Source organism: Diospyros lotus, chromosome 14 (assembly GCF_014633365.1).
Source record: "Diospyros lotus cultivar Yz01 chromosome 14, ASM1463336v1, whole genome shotgun sequence".
In the NCBI taxonomy this organism is placed as follows: Eukaryota; Viridiplantae; Streptophyta; class Magnoliopsida; order Ericales; family Ebenaceae; genus Diospyros; species Diospyros lotus.
Window position 1 is genome coordinate 11,503,017 of NC_068351.1, and position 26,409 is coordinate 11,529,425.

Here is a 26,409-nt window from a genome sequence, read left to right on the forward strand (position 1 = left end):
ATTCTCTATTCTTCTTATTTATCTTGTATTTTATCTATCTTGTACTTTATTTTTATCTTATTTCTTTCTTGATTAGGTTTACTTGTATTTTTCTTTGTTGTAATCTAGTCCTATAAAATAGGCATATAATCTCTAAAATCTAGGAGAATTCTTAGGAAACTCTTGTATAAATATTTTTCATTCGTATCAATAAAATATACGGGAATACCGCTTCCCTTCCTCCTTTTCTACCAAAAACAAACTGTAAAACCAACAGGCTTTCCAGGGTGCTTCAGGATCAGTTCTACCAATTTCAAGTGCAGCGCGATTAATATTAGTCGCTACTTACAGTTGAGGCTACTAAGCAACTGGAAACAGATGCAGTGCCCAAGCACATTGTGATTCGTGGCCAGATCAAGTCAGCCAGTAGGTGAATGTGCTATTAACTAGAAAATAAGTCAGTATGCAGCTGAGTTGACACATGCACGGCACGCCCCAGAGAGATAAGAGACAAGACTTACTGAAGAACATGTGATGCCATGAGCAATTCAGGCTCCCCTCCCCAAGCATGTGGCCTCCGCATTCGCGATATGTAAGTGTCAAAATCACCTTCTATAAACCTGACACATTGTGTAGCCATCAGTTGAATACCAAATCATATAAGATTCAAAAGGCGACGATGTTACTGATTTGTGCATCCCTAATCGGTTTATAGTCTTTCACACCCCCTCCCCCCCCCCCCCCCCCCCCCCCCCCAAAAAAAAAAAAAAGAAGGATGGAAAGAAAAGAAACAAAATATATACTCTTCGTAAGGACAAGTCCATTTGCCAGGATTTCACAATATACTCTTGTTAATCCTAGGTGACCAACGACTCATGACTTGTTCGTGATTTGCCACATTGGTTTCAGTTAATGCGTTTCACATGGCAGAGAAGTTCTCATATCCCTGAATTCTTGTCTCCATGATGCATGAGAGTAACATAAAATTTAATATTAGTGACAATCACGCAGGATAGATGAACTTAATCCATAAGAAGACACAGTTCAGAATACTTACCATTCTGTCTCTTTTCGCCTCTTGACAAATTCATCAGCAACCTGAAAAGAAACAGCAAGTCGGCAGTAAAATATTTACCACCGTGAAGAAGATTATCCTAGAAGCAACATCTGAAAGCGTGGTGCTTATTATACATGAGAGCATAGATTATAGTAGTTAACTACAAGATGTAAGTTCCAATTGTCTTCTTCTAACTCAAGCAAACGAGTACTTGAGGGTTCACTCTGAAACCTACATGGACTGAATTACAAAATTTTTTAAGTTACACATGAATCGTATGCCTTATAGACAAGGTATTTGCCAATGAATATAATTCCTGAACAAGCCAAAAGAGGAGGGAAAAAGAAAGGAAAGGAATAAAAGAATCTTATAATTATTTCATGACAAAAAACATACTCTGGCTCGTAATTCATCTGCCATTACCCTTTGAAGGCTCTCATCAGGAGCTGGCTTCCCTGATCGTAAGCAAGCTCCATGAGCAACAGAACGAAACAAACACCTACCATCCCCAGGTATGCCTGTAACTAATGGTGAATTAGTTTTTACCTCAAAACATATATATTTCAAAGGGCAATATGCAATCTTGTTAGCTAATTTACAGAAACAAAAGAAATCATGACAATAATGCACAAACACCATTAAAAAAATGTTAAACAAAGTAGAATAATAAATTAGAGAAAGAAAAATCTTCCATGTGAGAATAACAGGATGCCGTATCACTGGGCCATAGACCCTGTGACTCTCACGTGAGGCTGCCATCACTTAGCAGCAGCTCCAATAACCCTGTTGCTCATGCCATGTATCCTCGAGCCAAGTATACTGGAAGTGACCACAAGTAACATTCTGTCAGGATCTTGGCCTGAAAAGGATAATTCTCCTTGTGTGAGGGGAATTGGGGTTGGGTTTGAGAGAGAAAAAGAGAACGAGGGAGGGAGAAACAAGAGGGACAGAGAGAAGTTGAGAGAGAGAGAACTGGAAGTTTATCAAAATATGCATTGATATCTTTCATTGAGAGGGAAAGCCCCTTATGTTGGCCCATCCTAATTGGCGGGTTCAACTGTTACAACCACCTACTGCCCTCAACCGTTTAACTCCCCCATCTCCTACTGTTATTTTGTTACAACCATCCAACTGCAGTTAACAGCTTCTTGTTACAACTATCTGTCAGACATCTGAGTCTGGCAAGGGAATTCTCACTGTTTTGGTGAGATTGGATGAAGAATTGAAGGGGAAATTAGAAGATTATGGGGGGAATTTAGAAGAACAGAGAGTGGGTAAGAGAAGAACGAGAGAGAGAGAGAGAGAGAGAGAGAAGAGAGATCATGGGAGAATTTCAGACAAATTGTATTGATTGAAAATTAATTCAGTTAAGGCTCAATAGGCCTTTATACCGAGTACAGCGAGGGAATCCCTTGTACATCCACCTGGCCACCTTTTCTACCTTCTAGAACATTTGGTTACAACCACCTAGGTACAACCCTCCTTCAGCCTACAGCTATGGTACAACTCCTCATAGCCTAGGTCATGACACCATCCTCTACTTGTTACAACCTCCCATACATTGTTTAACCCCTCTAACTACCCTTAACCACCGTAGGGTCCTGACAATTACCCCCCAGTTCAGAACTTTCTTGTCCTCAAGAAAGTGAAAGGAGCCTGGCTGTTTGCGGAAATTGCCGCAACAAGTCGGGGAGGTGCTCCCAAGTATTATTGTCAGGGTGGAGATGCGTCCACTGCACTAACACCTGGGTAATAGGGGCGCCATGCCGGAAGATCACCCTCTTATCTAGTATCAAGGCTGGTTCTGGCCGAGGAAAAGATTCGGAACCAAAGTTGGGCAACAGCTGTGCGGCAATTGATTTCTTGAGCAATGATACAAGAAAAACCGGATGAAAATGAGAATTAGATGGTAGCTGTAACTGATAGGCAACGGATCTGAACTTGGCCACAATCTTAAAAGGGCCAAAGAACTTAGGACTCAACTTGGAAATTGGACTATTAGTGAGGGCTCGTTGGTGAGTATGCCATAACTTCAAGTAAAGTAAATCTCCAACAGAAAACTCCCGCTCACTACGTTGGGGATCAGCAAATTGCTTCATCCTACGCGGGGTGGAAGCCAACTCCCGCCAAATGATCTGCAACACCTCCTGCTGCTGCTGTAGGAATTCGTCCACCGCAGCTACTGACGATGAAGACATAGTGGCAGGCAAATAAGATGACTTGTAGCTATATAGGGCCTGAAATGGGGACATCTTATAACAGGAATTATACCACCATTGCGCTAAACAAAGCCATCTGTGCCACTGATGGGGATGAGCTAGACAAAGGCAGCACAAGTAATTCTCAAGGCACTGGTTTACCCTCTCTGTTTGACCATCCGCTTCTGCTAGGCGGTAGACATATGTAAGCAAACTCCCAATGACTTAAACAATTCCTGCCACATGAGACTAGAAAAAATCTTGTCCCGGTTCGAGACAATAGTCCTTGGCACCCCATGCAAGCTGATGATCTGATCCAAAAATATTCAGGACACTTCTTGAGCCATAAAGGGATGGGAGAGGCCTATAAAGTGGGCAAATTTAGTAAATCGATCCACAATCAACACAATTTTTACCTTCCAACCGCGGTAACCCCTCTACAAAATCCATGGACAAACAGCTCCAGGCCTGTTCCGGACGCTCCAGGGGCTGCAACAAACCAGGGGTCGCCACCGATTCATGCTTACATATTTGGCACACATCACATGACAACCCATAGTCCTGTACTGTCCTCTTAAAACCAGACCAATAGAACAATTGCTTGACCTTATGGTAGGTGCTACGAATCCCCGAATATCCCCCGACCGGTGAGCCATGCAGAGCTTGTAAAATTTTGGATTTAAGCTGATCACAGTCCCTAATCATGATTCGCCCATGAAATCTCATCAACCCACCTGAAATAGAATACCCCAGCTTACTAAATCATCCTCTGCCTTCATGGTAAGATGGTTTGCTTGTCCCTGCCCCTTGAACCACAGTTTGACAGAGGCTGCCCAAGAGAGATAGTTGACAGACCCTATCAACTTGTCGGAGGTGATAACAGGGGTCCCTATGTTGAAAAGGGTAAAGGGTTGAGAGGCAGCAGATGTTGAAATGGACTTGCCACGTGTAGGAGAGATGTGATTGAGGGAAAACATGTCGAGGACTGCAAAATTAGATCTGGAAGAAGCAGCGACAAAGGCTTGCTAGAGCACTAACGAAGATGGACAGTGATGGTGGTGGACGGTTGCAATGAAACCACCGAAATCTAGATCGACTTAGGGAGACGAGTCCAATGGTGGTGACGACGTCGTGATCAGAGCACTGGAGAGAGAGATCGAGGCAAAAACATCTCAATACATAGATCTATTGAACAGCGCATGGGGTGGTCGGCGGCAATGGGGCTCCAGGGCTAGGTCGATCTAAGGCCGGAGATGCAACAACGACAGGGAAAATGGGTACGACAGCCGGAAAGTGGGTGCATGCGCCGATGATTTAGATCTAATAGATCTATTAGGCAGCGCATGGCTACAATGCGACTCCAGGACTAGGCCAATCTAAGGCCGACGATGCAACGACGGTGGTGGCATGAGCAGATAGTGGCCGAAAAGTGGGTTGATAGGCAGCGCATGGAAGATGGGCAAAAAACTCGTGGTGGCGCGTGGCGGCGACGACGATGGGTCTCCAGGATTGGGTTGATCTGATGACGACGAACACTATCATGACATCATTGTCACGAAACAAGAGGAAGGTCAGAAGTATGAGAAATTTTGCTACGGATATTAAGTATAGTTTAGCTATTTTCTTTCCATTATTAATTAGAACCTTTTTCATTTCCAACTGGTAGTTTGTTAGGCTGTTATGCCAGGTGTAAAGGAGACTAGAATAGGACAAAAGAATCTGTTAGAGGAGATAGGATCTGCTATGACAGCACCTATGGTCCTATAAATTCTATGTCAGTCTGCTGAACGGGTATGAATGAATTAACCAATTTCTGATTCCATTCTCTATATTCTCTCCCCATTTCCCTCTCTCATTTCTCTCTCTTTCTCTCATTCTCTCTTTCTTCCTACTCAAACTTCCCTTCTCTCTCACGGTTCTCTAGCGCCTGCTTCCTATTCACATCGAGTGGGAAGTTTGGCTGTGGCCACAGCGCAGCTGTGACATTTGGTATCAGAGCCTCGGTGCTGGCAAGAAATATTAAGACCGCAGAAGATGGCCGAAGGAACACGCATGAAGAACATGGAGTCACAACTCCAGCAACTCAGCTCGACAGTGTGAGAATTTCAGGATCGAGTGGACCGCTTAGAAGTCAGCAACCAAAAAAACCATGATGCGATCATGACAGTAGATCGCAGGGTGGAAGGAGGACTTAATCAAATGAGAGAAGATATCAGCCAGATGAGGGAGGAGATGGGTAATCAGCTTCAACAATTTATGCTGATGTTTACTCACCAAAATCAGGTTAGGCTGTCCCCCGATTTCCCTCATAGAGATAGAAACGACCCTATATTACAAAATGAGAGAATGAATCCAGAAAATAGAACCCAGGAGATGGTGGTCGAGCAAGGTGATGACGCTGAGGCGTTGTTAGGAGGGGAACGGGAAGACCGAACTGTACCCCCACCACAAGGGTTTCCCATGCCTCAAATGGAGATACCCGTGTTTGAGGGAACCAATCCTAGGTGGTGGGTTAGAAAGTGTGAAAGGTTGTTTGAGTGGTATAATGTACCAGGAGAAAGGAGGGTTGCTTTGGCGGCAGCTTACTTTGATGACGGGGTGGATGCATGGTTCCAAGGGTGAACTCAGGAGCGAGAGCACTACACCTGGAGGGAGTTCTCTGAACGTTTGTGTGAGAGGTTCAGGGAGAAGAGCATGTCGGACACTATTGAAGAATTTAACAAACTAAGACAGGCTGGTGATGTTGGAACCTACTTGAGAAGATTTGAGGAGCTGAGATCTTTGATGAGTAGCCATGATCCTCACCTAACGGAGGCATATTATGTCTCCAGTTTCCTTAGTGGCCTGAGCGAAGAACTGAGGCCTATGGTAAAGATGATCAGGCCACGAACCTTGGAGCAAGCGGCTGAGAGTGCCGGGTTGCAAGAAATGGTAATGGAGGCCCTGTTAAAGAAGCAGAAGGTGCAGCAACATAGATCTGCACACGCGGGGAGTTGGCAGCAAGGAGGAAGTAGCAAGGGGGTCGACAAGGAGATGGTGAGGAGTAATGTCGGAGGAAAGAATTTTGCTAATTCCAACCCGGGTGGAAGGCCTAATGATCCTAGACGGCAACCCAGTTCCTGTTACCGGTGTGGGGACAGATATTTCCTGGGGCACCAATGCAAACAGCAGCTGCTGTTATTGGAGGGACAAGGAGAAGAAGAAGTAGACAGCGAAGAAGAAGTGGAAGTAATAAGTGAAGAGGGAATAGAGGATAATGGGGAGATATCTCTCCATGCACTCAAGGGGATCACCAATAACAAAATAATTAAGGTGGAAGGTAAGGCGAAGGGAGGCAACTTATCAATCCTAATTGACAGCGGAAGCACCCACAGCTTCCTCGACGATGGCATTGCCAAGAAACTAAAGTGTCAGCTCACTAACACAATGCCTCTAAGTGTCACAGTGGCTAATGGAAACCGGGTAATGAGTAACATGACATGCCTGGGATTCATGTGGGAAATGTAGGGGGAGAAATTCGAGGCAGATCTCAGGCTGCTGCAATTAGGAGGGTGTGATGTTGTTTTAGGGGTGGACTGGATGAAGAAAGTGAGCCCTATATGCTTTGACTTCAACTGTATGGAGGTGACCTTTGAAAAGGAAGGGAGAAGAATGACACTCACTAGTGGGAGAGAGATTGCTACCTACAAGATGATCACAGGAAGGAGATTGCAAAGTGTCCTCAGAAACAAGTGGAATCAACTTATGCAGTTGTTCTCCATTGTGGAAGTGGAAGGAAATACTAAGGAAGAGGAGCCAAGGGAGCTTCAGCTCACGGTCAGTCACCAACAAGGGAGAACCGACCAAGTATGCACCTTACCACTTATTGATGAATTGTTGGAAGAATTTAAGGACCTCTTTTTGGAGCCAAATACCCTTCCTCCTAACCGAGCTTTGGACCATGCCATTAACCTAAAACCGAACACCGAGTCGGTAAACATCAGATCCTATCGCTACCCTCCTGCCCAAAAAATTGAAATTGAAAGAATGGTGAAAGAAATGATCAGCCAGACTTTCATTAGACCGAGTCAGAGTCCCTTTGCCTCCCCAGTTTTGTTAGTTAAAAAAAAAGATGGGTCCTGACGTTTTTGTGTAGATTACCGCCAGCTTAACACTCTAACCATCAAGGATAAGTTTCCCATACCCCTTATTGAAGACCTATTGGACAAGCTTAACCTGGCCCAATTCTTTTCCAAGCTGGACTTGCGCTCAGGCTACCACCAAATCAGGATGAGGCACGAGGACGTCCACAAGACTGCCTTCCGTACCCACCATGGCCATTTTGAGTTCTTGGTGATGCCTTTTGGACTCACCAACGCCCCAGCCACCTTTCAATCCTTAATGAACCAGGTCTTTAAACCCTACCTAAGAAATTCATACTTGTATTTTTTTATGATATCCTTGTTTACAGCCCAACCTTGGACCAACATCTTAGCCACCTAAGAACCACTTTTGAGGTCCTTAGAAACAACCAGCTATTCATCAAAAAGTCCAAGTGTGCATTCGGTCAGAACCAAGTGGAATACTTGGGGCACCTAATCTCGGGCAAGGGAGTTAGCACCGATCCAAGGAAGGTGGAGGCAATGTTCAATTGGCCGAAACCCACAACCATCAGGTCTCTTAGGGGTTTCCTTGGGCTCACCAGATATTACCGCAGATTTGTAAAGGGATATGGGGTTATCAGCAAACCCCTCACCAACTTGTTGAAGAAAGGGAACTTCCAGTGGGGGCAAGAAGCAGAAGATGCCTTTGAAAGATTGAAGGTGGCAATGAGCGAGGTTCCCACGTTGGGACTGCCGGATTTCAGCAAGCCGTTTGTGCTGGAAACGAATGCGTGTGGAGTGGGAATCGAGGCTGTGTTGATGCAGGATGGCAGGCCAATGGCCTTCTTAAGCCAGGCCCTCAAGCCAAGACACTTAGGCTTGAGTATATATGAGAAAGAGTTTTTGGCTGTTCTTATGGCTGTTGAGAAGTGACGGCACTACTTAGAGGTCGGAAGGTTTGTGATCAAAACTGATCACAAGTCCTTGAAATTTCTGCTACAACAAAAGCTCCAAACCCAGTTGCAAAAGAAGAGGATGGCAAAATTAATGGGGTTAGATTATTCCATACAATATAAGAAGGGGAAGGAAAACGTGGTCGCTGATGCCCTATCAAGGTGTCAAGAGGAAGGTGTTGCAACCCCCATAACTGTGGTGATTCCTGAATGGTGCAAGGAGGTAGTAGATAGCTATGAAGGAGATGAACACATCCGGAGCCTGCGGGAGAAATTAGCCCTGGGCAGCAAGGAAACTGAAGACTACACCATGGTTGATGGACTGTTGAGATATAAGGGAAGAATTGTGGTGGGCCACGATGAGGAACTCAAGAAAAAAATCCTACAGTCCCTACATGACTCTCCCCTAGGGGGGCACTCGGGTATCCAAAACACTTACTTGAGGGTAAGGCAGTTGTTCCACTGGTCACAACTTTAGAGAGCAGTAAAAGAATTCGTGATGGGGTGTGATACTTCCAAGAGGTGCAAGCAGGAAAATGTGGCCTATCCAGGGCTGCTGCAACCCCTACCAATACCGGCATAGTCCTGGACAAGTGTGTCCATGGACTTCATCAAAGGGTTGCCAAAATCAGAGGGGAAGGATTGTATAATGGTGGTGGTAGACCAACTTACCAAGTATGCACATTTTATAGGGCTGGCTAACCCCTACACCACCCAGGAAGTAGCCAAGGCATTCATGGATAGAGTGGTAGCTGTGCATGGGGTTTCTCAATACATTATATCTGACAGAAACAAGGTATTCACCAGCCACTTCTGGAGGGAATTGATGAAGAACTTGGGCATAGGACTCAACCTTTCAACTACCTACCATCCTCAGTCCGATGGGCAAACAGAAAGGGTTAATCAAAGCCTAGAAACCTATCTTCGGGGCATGTGTTTGCTGCAACCTAAGAATTGGCATAGGTGGCTGGCATTGGCACAGTGGTGGTATAATTCCAGCCACCATGCTTCTATAAGGAGAACACCATTTGAAGCAATGTTTGGGTATAGCCCACCGACCCTACCAGCTACTGGAGGGCACACCACGGCCCCAACGGTGGAAGAATACTTGCAGCAGCGAAGGGAAGTACTGCAGCAACTCAAACAGGAGCTGGCATCGGCCCAAAACCGAATGAAACAATATGCTAACAGGCGGAGGAGTGATCGAGAGTTCAATGTTGGAGAAAGTGTTTACCTAAGACTCAGGTATCCACACCTTAAGTCCGTCTCCCAAGGGCCAGTCTCTAAACTCAGCCCTAAGTACTTTGGGCCGTTTCCCATAACCGCTAAGATTGGCAAGGTAGCTTACAAATTGCGGCTGCCAGAAGGGTCAAGAATTCATCCAGTCTTTCATGTGTCTTTACTAAAACGGACTACTGGCAAGGAGAGAGTTAACCCCGATCTACCCGCACTACCGAAGGAGAAAGAAGGAGAGAAGGAGTCCGAGCCTATACTGGAAAGAAGGGTGGTCTACCACCAAGGAGCCCCCCTCATCCAAGTGCTGGTAAGGTGGCAAGGAGAGCCATCGGAAAGGGCTACCTGGGAAGATCTCCCTCAATTACTACAAAAGTTCCCAAGGGCAGCCAGCCTCTTGCATATAAATCGCTGAAGGAAGGGGTATTGTCACGAAACAAGAGGAAGGCCGGAAGTATGAGAAATTTTGCTATGGATATTAAGTATAGTTTAGCTATTTTCTTTCCATTATTAATTAGAGCCTTTTCCATTTCCAGCTGGTAGTTTGTTAGGCTGTTATGCCAGGTGTAAAGGAGGCTAGAATAGGACAAAAGAATCTGTTAGAGGAGATAGGATCTGCTGTGACAGCACCTATGGTCCTATAAATTCTATGTCAGTCTGCTGGACGAGTATGAATGAATTAACCAATTTCTGATTCCATTCTCTGTATTCTCTCCCCATTTCCCTCTCTCATTTCTCTCTTTCTCTCATTCTTCTCTTTCATCTTACTCAAACTTCCCTTCTCTCTCACGGTTCTCTAGCGCCTGCTTCCTATTCACATTGAGTGGGAAGTTCGGCTGTGGCCACAGCGCAGCTATGACAATCATCATGACATAAGCCATGATATCATGCTATCTCATTTCATAAGCCATGATATCATGCTAACTATCTCTATATACAACTCAACAATAACTAAGAAGTTAAACATATTATTTTATAGCACTTTCATGGACTACTTAATTGGTTGATCTCACTTTTAGAGATAACAGAATTACATGCGGGGCATGCCTGCCCAGCTCAGCTTCACAGTTGGTTGTGATGCGTGCATGCTGTGCCTGCTTTTGTTGCTTCAAGTGTGAACCCTAAATTAATCACAAGTTTTAACTTATTTTATAACTTTCCAGTTGATTTTTTAGTAAAGTAAATTTGCTTCATACTTTGATTCATTACAGGTTTTTAAAACTTTGACGATTATGCACATTAACAGTACATTTATATAGTTTTTAAGCGGGCTTTATCAACAACCCGATTTTGGTTGCATCTGCTACAACTTTCTATAAAAGCCACCTCCTAATCATTATAGATGTGCACATGTTATTATGGACTAACCCAATCAACAAAAAACAGATACATCCACTGTTCTATCCTTGTTTATTTCAAACAGAATTAGTTTATATCCTCAAATAGTTTGATTCTAAGAGGGTATTTTACATTGTAAAATATCTTACTAACATGGAATTGAAATTAATACTATACCAATAAAACATGTACAACAAAAGAAAAACAAAATCTATGAGAGAAGAAATAAATAAATCTTATAAAGCTCAGCAATAATGAACTTCTCACCGGTAATGCAGTAATCAGTGTAGACTTTCTTCCCATGTGAAAAGCTGACAGATGAATTGTCCGTATTCTCATCTGGCTGTGCTGTTTCAGCATTTACTGGCTCAGAAGCTGAATAACAAACCAATAATCCAAAAATTAAGCCTGTAGATGCACAGTGTTGTGGCCAAGAGATTGTTCCCTTACTATACTTGATTTTGGGAACTCTTCTTCGTTTTGGCACCACAATCTTCAGATAAGTATCCTGGCACCCAAATGAAAGGTCAAGACATATCTTCTGGGGTTTGTTTGTACAACCTACATTTGTAACCATTAAGGACTGTCGATTGTTCCTCTTTATGGGGATACAAGACTGAATGCAGCAGCTTTTGTGTAACCCTTGAAAGTGAAAAACAGTTGAATAAGACTTCGTAGCAACTGATACATCAACATGATGCTTAGAGTAGCCAGCTGAGAGAGAGAAATCACAACTGCATGGTATTTGAGAGATGATACCACATGCATGCTTGCTCATTTGTCTTCGCACACACCCACTCAGGTGGACCCCCTGTTTCAGATATGTGCTGAAGGGAGAGCAAATCATTATGCTGGCATGCAGTCAGGAAGAGTCAGAAGCAGCAGCTTACATGGCCAATATCCATCAAGCTCTGTCCAGCACATATTCCAGTTAATACTTCATCTTAAATATTTTAACAAATATCTATCCACATAGATAGCTAATCTTTTCATTTTTAGACCTCAAATATGGAGCAAACAACCCAAATCCAAATGGGAGCTAATCAGTGGCGGAGCCAAGAAAGATTTTTAGTCCGGGCCAAATTATAATTATCTATAGTAATATATATAAAAAAATAAAAAAGTCAGCCGGGGCCAAGGCCCCAGCTGGCCATAACGTGGCTCCGCCACTGGAGCTAATACATATAAATGCACATGATTAAGGAAGTCTTCATCTTTCATTAAAAAAATAAATCCCCAGAAGTAGCTAGCATTGATTCAAATCTATGCTCTTAGCACTTCATGCTCCTTTTTAATGAAAAAAATTACTACTCAGCTTCCTATAAATAGCAGATATAAATGCACCTGTCTGAGAAGTCTTCATCTTTCATGAGAGAAAAAAAAAACATCAAAAGTAGCTAGTATTGATTCAAATCTATGCTCCAACCAAGTCTTGCTCCTTTTTAAATGAAAAGTTTACTTCTCAGCTTCCTATAAATAGGTTTAATCAGAGTGTGCAACTATAATAAAGAAAGGAAATTAACAAACATAAATCCCTGATAAACACTTAATTAATTTGGAGATGAATGCTCAACTGGATAACATGCCCCGTCACAATATAAAAAAAAAAAAACTTTTCTTGACTAATTCTTTCTGAAATGTACTTGATAGCTCCAACAAGAGCCAAAAATGAACCGAGCTGACTCACAACATTTTTGTGAATCAACTCATTAACTAGCTCAATAAGTCGGGGGGGTTCATGAATCAAATGAGCTGAAAATAGGCTCATTTAATAAAGGAGCCAAGCTCGATTCATGAAGTGTTCAACTCATTTGGTTTAGGAGCCAGCTTGATTGAATTACACACAATTATATATATTATACATATTATGAGCCACCTTGATTGAATATTACTATTATATTAGCTCTTAATAGTAATATACATGAAAAGAATTTTTAATCTTAAAAATTCAAGTATAGTAAAATACTTTCCTTTTTGTGATTAGAAATTTAATCTTTCACTAATGAATATCCTACAGTAAATTTAATTTGCATATAATCTATAATTGATTATGATAAATTTATTAATTCAAAATTATTATATATTTGATAAATGCATTTTCTTTCCCAAGTGCATAGATGTCAGGGTCACAATTCCACCCTTGGAATCACAAATTGGGTTGAATGTCTTGCAGGTTGAAAATAACCTTGGTAGCAAATTGGATCACCGAAAAGGCAATCCAAAGTTTCAAGTAACTAGAAAGGCTCAGTTACAACGATTGAGAATTTCGTTAAAGGCCAAAACAACCCATAGATGCAAGAGACAGAGAAAGAGGGGGGGAGGATGAGGACAAGCTATATCAGAGAAAAAAGAAGATGACGTTACCATGACTCTCGACGACAACGGCGAAGGCAAAAAAGAAAACCCTAAATCGTATCACCAACGGCTGAAACTTCAATGTTAGTTCACAGATCGACGACCAAGAAAAAGATGTCATTGCCATTACTCTCCCACTCTCTCTTCGGTGAAAAGACAAGAATCCTTTTCACTAATCAAAAACTAAGGGCTTCCAATTTCCCTTTGCTCGTCAATTTTTTACTATGTCTCTTCATCTCTTTGTGATTGTTTCTATCTTTTATGTTACCTTCACGCTTTGCACACAATCACACACTATTGTGTATTATCTCTTAATCTTCTACAATTAATTGTGCATGAAAAAGAGGATATAACAATATATATAGATATTTATTTATTTTGGCCAATTTTTCCTAGGGCTAACAATTATTATGGTAACTAAATTTATACCTTCTTCCACCAAAAAAAAAAAGCTTTAAAACATTAATAGAAGTATCAATTCTTATTAAGAAACAACAAGATATATAATTTGGTTAGTATAAATTTAATATCAACCCCAATAAACGTTCTAAACATACCATGACCCCAAATAGTATACCAAATAAGCCTACCCCCATGTATCACCTATCATACTAAGTTACATAGCCCATCCCTGGCCCCAAACTACGAGCCCTAGTGTACCACAATCCAGGCAACTATGCCAAGTGATAATTTTTGGTTCACTAAAGTAAGTTTTCATTGGCTTTTTTTTTTTTTTTTTTTTTTTGTGTGTGTGTGGGGGGGGGGGGGGGGGGGAGTGTTGTGTATTTAGGCTAAAGTGAGTTAAATGAGTGGAGCTAATGAACCAAGCTCTGTTGGGCTTGAGTTAGTTCATATTGGCTCATTTGGACATCATTCAAGCCTATCGAGTCGAGTCAAGTAGTCCATTAGCTTCATTTGGGTCAAGCTCAAGCCAGATAATTTGGTTCATAACAAACTAGAACCGAGCTATGAGTCGAGCAAATCTTAATTGAGTTGAGTCAAGCTGGGGGATCAAACTTGAACCAAGATACGAGCCAAACGAATTTTAATTGAGCTGAGCCAAGCTAAGGTTTAGCTTGGCTCAACTCATAGCCAGTCCTAGCCTCCAACAACAAAAGAACCACACAAAGATACTCCAATATAAAATGCAATGCTTAAAAGATAGCTAGGTGAATAACAATCTCATTCTTAGATAGGTATTTGCATTTGAAACTCTTTACATGCTCAACAAAAAATTATCAGTCCTTACAATCTGTTGTTCATTGAAGCATGCATGCTAGTAGCTCATTCTCCTTCAGCTAAACAGGTAGGAAGTACAAGGTCATTTCAGGAGACAAAACCGTTTTAATTATGAGATTTAATAAGGAGATCAATTACAAAGACTTGTCTAAGATATTATATTATTAACAAGTATTTCAAAAACGGTTTGGTGATTGGACTTAGCTACAAGAAATCATCTGCCAGATAACACGCCTCAATTTAACTCCCATCAGTCAGATACCAACGCTTGCCATCCAGACTCCTCCATGATGGCGATTAATTTTTTTTCTAAAAACTACTGGACTTGCTATCCCTGGACAGCAGAAGACCATGTTTGCTAATGCTTCTAGTAACTTATAACTTAATTAACTAATTACCAATCTATCACACCTCTAGTCATGTACAAATAAAGAAAGCCTAAAACATTTTCAGGAAAGGATGATTTTAGCACTTACAAGAACATACTCTGTATTCTGTAAATAGCATTAAAGTTTACACATAAGTAGCATTAAGCTTTTATACACAGTGACTACTGCAAGTGATGACTCAAAACTCCATAAATCCACTAGCTAAATGTCTCAATTATTGGTAATATATTTCTGCCATGTTATTTCTGAAGTCATTATGCATTGTCCTATCTATTGGTCATAACTAGGTTAGACATATAAATGTTTGCATATAGAAGGGCAAAGAGTACAAAAGCCCAAACTTAGATGGAAGAAGAATGGAGACCCACAGCCAGATCGGAAAAGACATAAAGATTTTTCTGAGAAATGATAAATCAAAAAAAATTTAAACTATTTGGAGTTTTTTTGAACATAAAGATTCCTTGGTAGACATATCTCCACGGATTTCAAAAGAGACATGTTCAAACTCTTCCAAGCAATTTCTCACAAAGTTGGTGGCACATATTGGTTAACCAAACTTGCCATGGCCACATTCTCTCAACGTAAAACTTGAAGAGAGCCGGCATGGAGATATGCTGCTACCTAGAATATTCACAGAAACCAAAACATCATTTCCATAGGAAAATCTACGAACACATGCAGAGTGAGAGAGATGAATCTAGAGTTTAGACATAACTTTAATCTCAGCCTGGCAATCTTTCTCATTTCCTTCATCAATTATATGAGTTGCAACCAAGAGCATGGGAGGATAATTCCACTGATTTTGCAAAGGTTTTTTACAGGTGACAAGCTTTACCCAAGCAACTGCAGTGCTAATGTCAAGTATGACCTCAAATTAAAGCAGCCTAAAACCTATTTGAGCGCTTCTCAGGAGATAAGATCTAAATACCCAGGGCAAAGACAAAAAACATCAGAGAGAAATCTTTCACAAGCATCAACTGGTTAAGTTTGGAAAAGGTTCTATTTCTGGAAGAAAGGAGTTGCCTAGTAGTTAAAGATTTGAAATTATTTAGTCAAACTTCGATCATATTCTGTGTAATACTTGCATATTTTTGTGATTAAGAATCAATGGTACATTCAACATAAAACCTATTCGAGTACTTCTCAGGAGATATTTCAAAACCTTATCAAACTAGAGATAGACCAGAAATTGCCTCCACATCTGTTACGACCCTGGGGATAATCTTGTAATTACTCACCTCTTATAGACTGTTGGGGAGGTTAGGAGGTTAGAAGGTGGGAAGGACTGTTGTAACAGCTAGAGTAGGCTGTTAAGCGGTTAGAAGAAATAGTTGTATGGCTAGAGGTCCTCTTAATAAGAGACCTACGGCACTCAAGAGAATTTACCGATTGATTGAATGAATAAACTTCCTCCCTCTTGATCTCTCTGTTCTTTTTATTCTCTCTCTCTCTCTCTCTCTCTCTCTCTCTCTCATTCTACAATCAGAATTACCGAATTGCCAACCCTAATTTAAGGGCTTGACAATTGTGGTATCGGAGTCAAACGATCTAGTTGTGGGAAGAATTACGAAAGTCGCGCCACGATGAAAAAACATCAAACAAAGAAGGGTGCTTCGGTGTAGGAAGGACAGAACACCCAATTGAGGAATTTAGATGTTTGAGGATCAAGGTGCAATGGCCGAGGGAACACAATTGAAGCAGCTGGAGATCAGTCTAGAATTCATGGAGTTTGGGGCAACCCATACCAAAGAAACTCTATGCCAAACGCAGGAGGACTTGGCCGAGTGGAGAGAAACCATGCAAGCGGCCATGGAGAAGCAACAAGAAGTGATGAACCGGTGCCAAGAAATAGTGGAATTGCAAGGACGAAGGATTGATAGTGTGCTAAGCAGGCTGTCTTCCCTACTCCAATTCCGTTTGCTGCCGGAATATCCCCCAAGACAGACCTCTGATTCGATTTTGCCACACCAAGGCAATCGTTCGGGCACACAAGGGATTCTTGACGAAGTAGATCAGGTTGTAGTTCAAGAAGTTCCAGGGAGGAATCAGCAACAGTGGACTCAGACCCATGTTTTGATGCCAAGATTGAAGATTCCAATGTTTGAAAGAAAGAAACCATGATGGTGGGTAAGAAGGTGTGGAAGATTTTTTCAATTCTACTGAATCCCTGAAGATCAAAAGATAAATTTAGCATCAGCCTACTTGAATGAAGAGGCGGATTCTTGGTATCAAGGATGGGTCCAAGATGAAGGAATGCATGGAAGCTAGGCAAAATTTGCTAAGGGGTTATGTGATCACTTCGGGGAGAAAAACATGGCCGACGTAGTCGAAGAATTCAACAAGTAAAAACAAGAAGGGACTGTGGTTGAGTACCAAGCTCAATTTAAGGAGTTCAGATCTATGGTGAGTACAGTGCAACCAAGACTCACCGAGCAATATTTGGTATCGGTCTTTATTAGCGGATTGAGGGAAGAATTGCGACCAATGGTGAAGATGATGACCCCTACGTCCGTGAAACAAGCTACGAAAAAGGTTAGACTTCAAGAATTAGCCTTAGAGGCCATCTTCAAGAAACACAAGATTCCCTATAAACCAAGTATCTTAGTAGGACAATATGGAGGAGGAAACACAAGGCCCTTACTCACGTGGCATAATCAACCAGCTCCCAAGGTGCCAAGGAGTAACAATGGAAGTAAGGGGAATTTGATAAAACAGCGAAGGCAGCTGGGGCTGTGCTCCAAATGCAGAGACAAATATGGCCCTGGTCACCAATGCAAAAGGCAACCGACGAATATGGAGGGAGTTGATGGAGAAAAGACAGAAGAAGAAGAAGTGGTCGGCGAAGAAGGGTTGGTGCAAGAAGAAGAAGAAATGGAAAGAGAGGGTGGGGAGATTTCCTTCCATGAACTGAAAGGAAGCCCTATGGGACAGATTATAAAAGTGAGAGGCCAGGTGAGGAAACGAAGATTAATGGTGCTTATCGATAGTAGAAACACCCACAGCTTCCTTAGTGAAGCCACAGCTACAAGCCTCAAGTGTCCCCTGATAGCCACAACCCCCTTGTCGGTAACTGTAGCCAACGAGAGTAGTATGTACAGCCACTATAAATGTATAGGATTTACATGGATCATGCAGGGTCAGGAATTTGCAACTAATTTGCGAATTTTAGAACTGGGTGGATGTGATATAGTACTTGGCGTAGACTGGATAAGGATTGTGAGTCCTCTGACTTTTGACTTCAACAAGTTAGAAGTCACCGTGATGATCGAAGGAAAGAAGTTGACTTTGTTGGGCAGCTTGGAGCAGGGAGAGTGTAAGCTAATTAGAGGGAAAAGACTGCAAAAGATGATGTTGAAGAAGGGAGGGCAGATATCCCAACTCTATTCTATACAAGCTATGGAAATAGAAAGTGTCGACGTTCAAAATTGGTCGACCGTGATTCGTCGACCCGCACTGGTGTAATAGATCCGAGAGGGAGAAAAGGGGTTATCTAGTTCGGTTTGTTGATCCGTCGGCCGGTTGGCCCCTGCAAAATACTCCGATGCTCAAGTAAGTAAGCGAGTAGTGAAATGCAGAGTATCAACAAGTTGGCAGGAAAAGCATACCATGGCTCTAAGGAGAACTGGCTAATATATAGGAGGAGATGTCCTCATGCATGTGTTGTACGTCTGCAGGTGATGGGACAGAATATCAGGCGCCAGCGGAGATGCCCATGCAAAGGGAAGGTGCCGACGGGACCCTCATTAATGTGAATGGGATCCGTCATTAATGAGGATGGGATCTAAGGCGGGCGCGTAGAAATCCAGAAGTGGCCGTAATGATGTTGTTGCCAAGGGCTAGGATAGGACCGACATGGACCGATCAAATGGGCCGAGAGGATGGGGTCAAGTTGGCCTAGCTGGGACGGCTCCTAGCCCATTAACATTCTCTGGCATTTGACCTTCTCATTATGCGAGCTGATCGGTTAGGCTAGCAAGCTGCAAGAGTCGCTAGGAGCTCGCTCAAAGCATAGTTGGGAGCTCACTCGTATAAAGCCCGCTTGGTCCCGCGATCTGAGCTTAGGCTCTAGCGATGCGTGAGCTTGCTTCGACGGACTCAGTTTGGGGTCTACTAGACTTCATGCGATTGGGCCGACTTGCTGGGTCAAGCTCAGCCCATAAGAAGTGGAGCGGAAAATACCCGTAACATTAAGCCCCCCAACTCGTAGTGCGATCTTTGGACTGGGAGTTGATGCGTACCAATTATTCCAACTGTCAATCCATCTTTCAACTTTCTGTCCAATCACTTCAAATCACGCCATTTCATGCAACATGTCTTGTCTGCAGCGCATTTAGTGCGCACATTTCCCCATTGCTACGCATGATTATGCCTGTGGGACCCATAGGACATCGGCCATCATGCAGCCGACGGATGCGGAGCACTCCATAAGTCGCAATGATCTGATGGCAAAGATTAATCGAGCCAAGAGATATAAATGGCAGGGAAACCCTTGTTATTTCCCTCTACAAGCTATTTTGAATTTTCTCGCTTTTGCTCTCACTTTCCTTGTCTTCCTTCTGCCCTCAAGACATTCACGACAACTAGGTCTTTCGTTCGCACCCGTTCAGACGTCGACCATTTCTGCTCGAGGCTTGCATCAAGTTCACGTCGGCGAGAGACTCGGTGATTGGTAAGTTTCTTATGACTCTCGTCTCTTTCTTTCGTTTAGTACGCCCATCGTCGGTTAGCCATCGATGGTCCTTCTGGTTTTCTCGACTCTGTCGGTGTCACTTCTGTTTTCTGGGGGGTCAATTCGAATTGGTTGGTTAGGTGTTCAACGAGCCTTCGGGCTTAAAGACTTTAGGGTTAGTCTTCCATGGGATACCGAGCTCGTAGTTGCAACCCCTCTGCCTTAGGCGGCACCCTGTTGCAAAGCGCATGGCCTACGAAATAGGGGAAAACTTTTTAGGGCTTTTCCAATTCTTTGGGGTCTGGTTTGCGACCTGCGACCTGACTCTCCTTTCTTTCTCTTTGCAAATGTCCGATTATGTCCGAGAGAACTCAGGTCAAAAGCGCTGCAACTATATCATAGGGGAAGACAATACCTTGACCTCCGAAGATTGCCTTGTGATGGAGATGCAAAACTTTGAGGAGACGAGCTCGCGATCTAGGGAGGTCGTTGATGTGACTTCTTCCGAAGCCGACCTGGAGGTCCATGAGCAAGTCGCTAAAGGAATGACGGGGCACAAGGTTTTTAAAAGATTCCCCTCCAAAGCCAAATTTCCTGAGGTGGGGACTTGCACTCGGGAGTTTCATTTCCCAACGAACTGCCGAGTGTATATTCCCACCTCGAGCTCTCACGCAGCCTATCCACCGTCTGGCTATATAGCCATTAGCCCCCAGCACCTTGAGTCTAGTTTTAGGTTCCCTATAGCCCCATACCTTCTTGACCTTTTGAATGACATCAAACTCGCACATTTTCAATTGACACCAAATTCGTATACACATCTCACTTCCCTAACCGTCTTATTTCTTAGGAATAGCCTTCCTCCCCCATCACCAAGACTAGTAAAATTTCTCTTTTCTTTTAAGAATGCCAAGGATGGGCTGTACTATCTGGCAACTCGTTCTTCTCAATACAAGGTCGTCCTTCCACAGGACAAAGTGAAGGGGAAATCCAACGTGAGCGACTACAAGTCCAGTTGGTTCTTTGTTTCTTACCCTTCACTTTCGTCACTCAGAAGCCCCAGCTTCGCATTGACCCCAGGTAAGAGCATATCAGCTCGCACAGGGCTTTTTTACTTTTTATAGATGTATCTTAACGTTCTTATTTTGCGATGAAGATTTTGGGAACGGGAGGCCAATTTTGTCAGCTGAGGAGACCGATATCCTTGACAAGCTTGTCGCTGCGGGGTCAAGTTCAGAGGCTCTCAAGTTTACAGACGAGCTGCTTAGAGAAAATGAGCTCGCGCCCCCTCTTAACGCAAAGATTATCAAGGGGGATCACATCGCAGTCCTAGGTGCGAAAGTCCTCCCGTCCACCTTCCAAGTTTCTGAGCCGTGCAGCAACAGAGGGGAAAACAGTCAAACCGAAGATATGGTGGATCTCGATCTTATCGCGCCAAAGAGATCTGGGACCAGATCGAGTGCTACCTCATCCATAACTCCGAGCTCGAGCTCGAGCTCGAAGGGCGGGAGGTCGGACTAGCCACAACCACGATCGCGTTCTCAATAGCAACAACAACCACCCCAGCAGCCAAAGCATCAACATCAGCAGCAAAAGCAACGACAACGACCCTATTCTCAGCAAACACATCAACAACAATGCCCCCATCAGCAAACAAGGCAGCGAGCTCCTACCTCTCATGATAGCGGTTCCAGCGGAGCTCGTGGGATGGAGGTTGCGAGGGAAGCTTCTAACATTCCCGCTATCAAGTCAAAAAGGGGACCAGACCAGCAACGGGAGAGTGACAAAGGAAAAAAAGCCAGAGTCCCCGAGGAAGAGGCGACCCAAGGGGCCATCCAAGAGCCAATGCCAGGACCGGTCTACTTTCACACCCTCCTGGACCGCTGGACGGAGTGCCCGAAATCCTAGGTACGTCTGCCAAGACCTTGGACCGAGACGAGGTGACGGGGATTGCTCTATACCATTACATATCTCGCCATAGCTTTCTGGAAAGTTCTCTTTTTTTTTTTTTTTTTTTCTTTTGTGGGTCGAGTTAACCCTGTGTGTTTTGTAGACATCTCTTACCACCATGAAGGCCATGAAGATAGAGCAGGATTTTGAGGGCCGACTCCAGGCAGCATCCGCCTCCTTCAAGGGCGAGATGGAAAAGCTTGAGAAGGAGATGGGGTCCCGCACTGCCGAACTGCTGGAGGCGCAGAAGATGATCGATGGCCTCGACTTGAAGCTGAGAGAGGCGCATCAGAACAAGACAAACCTCGACGAGGAGCTCCATCGAGCGAAGGATATGCGGGAGACTGCCAACTCCAAACTTACTGGCAAACTAAATAAGGCTAGGGAGGAGCTGCGGAGGACCTAAGGCAGGCTGAAATCGGCCAAGGTGGAGCTGCAGACGGCTAAGGATGAGCGGAAGAAGGCCGACGACCGAGCTGACCGATGCGAGCAGATCGCAAAAAGGACCATTGATGACATTAAGACAGAAGTGGGAGCTTGGATTGACTCAATACGCAAGGAAATCAGGTCCGACACCTACTCGGCGTTCCTGTACACCCTCTGGTTGAACCATCTCGAGATGGATTTCTCTTTCTTCGGTGTGTAAGCCATCGAGGAGGTGAAACGGTACGCGGACGAAGCTGCTGAGGACGTCGAAGCTGCCACTCCGCTAGGTTCATCAAAGGTCATCACGCCATCTGCTTGCGACGAGGTCGAGCCATTCGGGACTGTTGAGGTTCTGCCTGCTAAAGCTGCCGAGGCCCAGTCTGCGAAAGCTGTCGAGGCCCCTCCTGTGGAAGCTGCCTAGGTCCAGCCTAGGGAAGCTGTCAAGGCCCAGCCTGCCGAGGCTACCGCCCCTCCTAGCTAGGCTTCTTTTTAGTTTTCTCCCTTCATTTCTTTCTTTTGCAACACGAGTACCTTTTTCCATACTTTGTAATACAAATACTCGTTCAATGAAAAGCAACATTTTTTTGAACATGTGCCTTTTGCTTTGAGTTTCTTCATGAACTCAAGTCAAATAAACTTGAAACCTAAATGAAACTTGAAGAGATAACACTCGAACCACTCTCTAAAACGAGTTCTGGGAAGCTTTTGTATATCGTGATTAACTTAAGAGTATAACTTTAAAAGGTCTTCAAGAATATTACTTGAAACTGATAAGTCTAGATAGATCCAAAGAATTCCCAGTTCGTAGATTTAGCAAACTTAAAAATAGGTCACCGACAGTAGACGTAATAACCATTAATGCGTGTTAGTAAGGTGTGGTCTTCCATACTTTAGGCAAATCAAGACAGTCCTTAGATAACATGTCCCCACGAAATACTATACAAGTCATAGTGAAAAGCTTGCCAAAATATATATCCTGGTAGATCGTCTTGCGACCTCAGCTAACATATCATGGCTTGTTATAAGTTTAAGAAGCTAAGAGAGAACACCCAGGAAAGTCGCAGGCCGTGACTTGAGTCAAGATGAAAAGACCCTATCTAATGAACCCTCAGCTTAAATAATGGAAGTGGTTGCTTAGTAGATACCAAACCATGACTTTAAGTCAAGAGGAATGATTCTCAGCTCGCAATTTTAAAGATATTCAATCGAACATCGACAAAAATAATTTGGTCAAAAAGGAACACTCAGGTAGGTCGCAGACCACGACTTGTGTCAAGATGAAAGGACCTCAGCTAGTGAACCCTTGCTCAAAAGTCAAGATGAATGAACTCTATTTTTTCGAAGCTTGGTCTAGGGTGAGGACTATCGTGAATGCTCAAGTGATCCTCAAACCATGGCACGTAAGCCAAGCTGAATGAGATGCTCTGCGTTCCAGGCCCGTGGGAGAACGGCTCCATCCATGTCGGCTAAATGATATGCTCTGTTGCTGAGGTTTTCTTTTATAGTATAGGGGCCTTCTCAGTTTGGACCTAATGCCCCATCACTGCTCTTACGAGCTCCGAGGAGAACAAGACGCAGCACGAGGTTGCCAACATTGTAGGATAGGACCCGAACTCTCCGATTATAGTATCTCGCCACACGCTGTTGGTAGGTTGCTACTCTCATGCGAGCTAGCTCTCTTGCTTCTTCAAGTAAATCTAGATTCATGGCCAGTAGCTGTTCATTGTTCTCTGGATCGAAGGTGGCTCTACACTGACTGGTCACTTCATTTTCTACTGAAATCATCGCCTCAGGCCCATATACCATAGAGAATGGAGTTTCTCTCATGATGGTGCGAGATGTGGTCCAGTAGGCCCAAAGCACGGTTTGTAGCTCGTCCACCCAGGCTCCCTTTCTGGCCTCCAACTTGGTCTTTAATGTCTGTTTGATTATTTTGTTGACAGTTTCGACTTGTTTGTTGGCTTGCGAGTGGTCCACGACTGTGAAGCTCTTCTTGATTGCTAGTAATTCGCAAAATTGGACGAACTGTTCACTGGTAAACTGGGTTCCATTGTTCGTGACTATCTGTTGAGGAACTCCGAATCTGCAGATGATATTACTCCATACAAACTTTTCTACTTTTGTAGTGGATATCTGTGCGAGCTCTTTTGTTTCTGCCCATTTAGTGAAGTAATCAACAGCTACAATAGCATGCTTGCATCCGTCACAAGCTGTCGAAAGTGACCCGATCAGGTCGATGCCCCATATTGGGAAGGGCCATGGGCTGCTCATCTGTTACAGGTAGGCGAGGGGAGCTCGCGGTATCTTTGCAAACCTTTGGCACACGTCACATTTCTTCACCAAACTTATAGCATCTTGCTTCATGATAGGCCAATAGAAACCCTGGCGAAGTGCCTTTTGGGCCAAAGATACTCCCCTAGCATGATTGCGGCAGTGACCGGCATGGATTTTTGTGAGAACTACCTGGCCGCTAGGCTCCTTAATGCATCTTAGCAATGGGGCTAAAACCCCCCTTTTGTACAGCATGTCCTTGTGAATATAGTATCTGGCTACCCAAGCTCGCATACGCCATGCTTCCAACTTGTCACTTGGCAACTTTTCTTTTTGCAAATATTCAACGATAGGCCTCATCCATGAATCTGGCCTCAGCTCGATTGCTAACATCTCATTTTGTCCATCCGTGCTCGGTGTTGCTGGAAACTCCACGGGAATGGCCCCCAATGAGTCTGCGTCTCCTACTGACGCCAAGCGAACGAGGGCATCGGCATGAGAGTTCTGTTCTCCTTGGCACTTGATTCAACTTGCACTCCTCGAAGAGGCGAATTAGTTCCTGAACTTTCTAGAGATACGTTATCATCTTTGGGCCCTTTGCTTGATACTCCCCTTGTATTTGGCAGACTACGAGCTGGGAGTCACTGAAAATTGCTAACCGCTCTGCCTTGACTTCTCTTGCCAAGCGTAGACCTACCAGCAGCGCTTCGTACTTGGCTTCATTGTTGGTTGCTCTGAACCCAAACCTCAACACATAGGGAATCTTGTGTCCTTCTGGGCTTATTAAGAGCACGCCAGTTCCAGATCCATGCTCGCTAGAAGAACCATCCACAAACAACTCCCAGATTGGAAATACTAAAGAGACAGGCTCCTCCACTGGGTCTGTGAATTCTGCAACGAAGTCTGCCAGCACCTGCCCTTTGATGGCCGACCTTGGTTTGTATTCTATGTTGAATTGGGTGAGCTCAATGGCCCACTTGAGTAGACGGCCGAATGAGTCAGGCTTCTGTAAGATCTGCTTCAGTGGATGTTTGGTCAATACGCCAATCTGATGTGCTTGGAAATAGGGGCGTAGCTTCCTTGATGCGACCACTAAAGAATAGGCGAGCTTCTCTATGGGGGTGTACCTCGTTTCAGCATCAAGTAATCTGTGGCTCACATAATACACCGAGTACTACACCCGGTCTTCTTCTCGCACTAGCACTGCGCTGATAGCATATTTGGACACCCCTAGGTAGACAATCAACTCTTCTCCTTCCTTCAGTTTTGACATGAGGGGAGCCCATCCCATATATTCTTTGAGTTGCTGGAAAGTCTTTTCACATTCCTCCGTCCACACGAAGCTCTTTGCTTGCTTTAAGACATTAAAGAATGGAATGGACTTATCAGATGCTTTAGAGACAAACCTGTTGAGGGCAGCGATCTGGCTGCCCATTAAGGCTTTGCACTTCTTTCATCTTGGTAGGTGATCGCATGTCAAGCAGAGCTCGAATCTTCTCGGGGTTGGCCTCGATTCCTCTTTCATTCACCATGAATCCCAAAAATTTTTCAGAAGCCACACCGAATGAGCATTTGAGCGAATTCAATTTCATCTGGTACTTTCTCAGAACCTAAAATGCTCCTTCTAAGTCGTTGATGTGGTCGGCGACCTGCCTGGACTTTATCAGCATATCATCAACGTATACCTCCATGGTTTTTCCGATCATATCTCCGAACATCATGTTAACTAGCCGCTGGTATGTAGTTCCTGCATTCCTTAGTCCAAAAGGCATTACCTTGTAGCAGTATAGCGCCCGATTCGTGACAAATGATGTATGCTCCTCGTCGGGGTTCATTGAAATCTGGTTATACCCCAAATAGGCATCCATGAAACTGAGAAGTTGGTGGTCAGTTGTTGCATCCACGAGCTGGTCAATCCTAGGTAGAGGGAAACTGTCTTTCGGGCAGGCTTTGTTCAGATCCGTGAAGTCGACGCAAGTCCGCCACCTTCCGTTCTTTTTCTTTACTAGGACCGGGTTCGCCACCCAGGTCGGGTAATGGGCCTCCCTAATAAATTTGCTAGCCAAGAGTTTGTCTACCTCTTATTTCAAGGCTGCATAACGTTCAGCCGTCATGGGTCTCCTCTTTTGGCGAACTGGCTTATGGTTGGGATCGATATTGAGTCGATGTAACATCACGCTCAGGTTTATTCCTACCATATCTTCATGGTTCCATGCGAATACATCCAAATTTGCTTTAAGGAAATCAGTCAGTCGAGATTTTACCTTGAGGGA

The 26,409-nt window shown here is 43.8% G+C and overlaps 1 protein-coding gene across 7 annotated transcripts in view; it reads right to left on the bottom strand.

Moving 5' to 3' along the window:
* The window catches only part of LOC127790338 (OVARIAN TUMOR DOMAIN-containing deubiquitinating enzyme 4-like), a 39,881-nt gene that overhangs the window by 5,804 nt on the left and 7,668 nt on the right, over positions 1-26,409 (bottom strand). For 2 of the 7 annotated variants that reach the window (XM_052319796.1, XM_052319797.1), the window contains exons 2-5: positions 11,108-11,751; positions 1,433-1,560; positions 1,037-1,077; positions 501-599 (exon numbers count right to left, since the gene is read on the bottom strand). In XM_052319796.1, the coding sequence (XP_052175756.1) occupies positions 501-599; positions 1,037-1,077; positions 1,433-1,560; positions 11,108-11,687 (848 nt within the window). In that variant the 5' untranslated portion in view covers positions 11,688-11,751. The remainder of the gene's footprint in view (positions 1-500; positions 600-1,036; positions 1,078-1,432; positions 1,561-11,107; positions 11,752-26,409) is intronic. The other 5 variants (XM_052319801.1, XM_052319802.1, XM_052319800.1 and 2 more) reach the window with 5 other exon arrangements.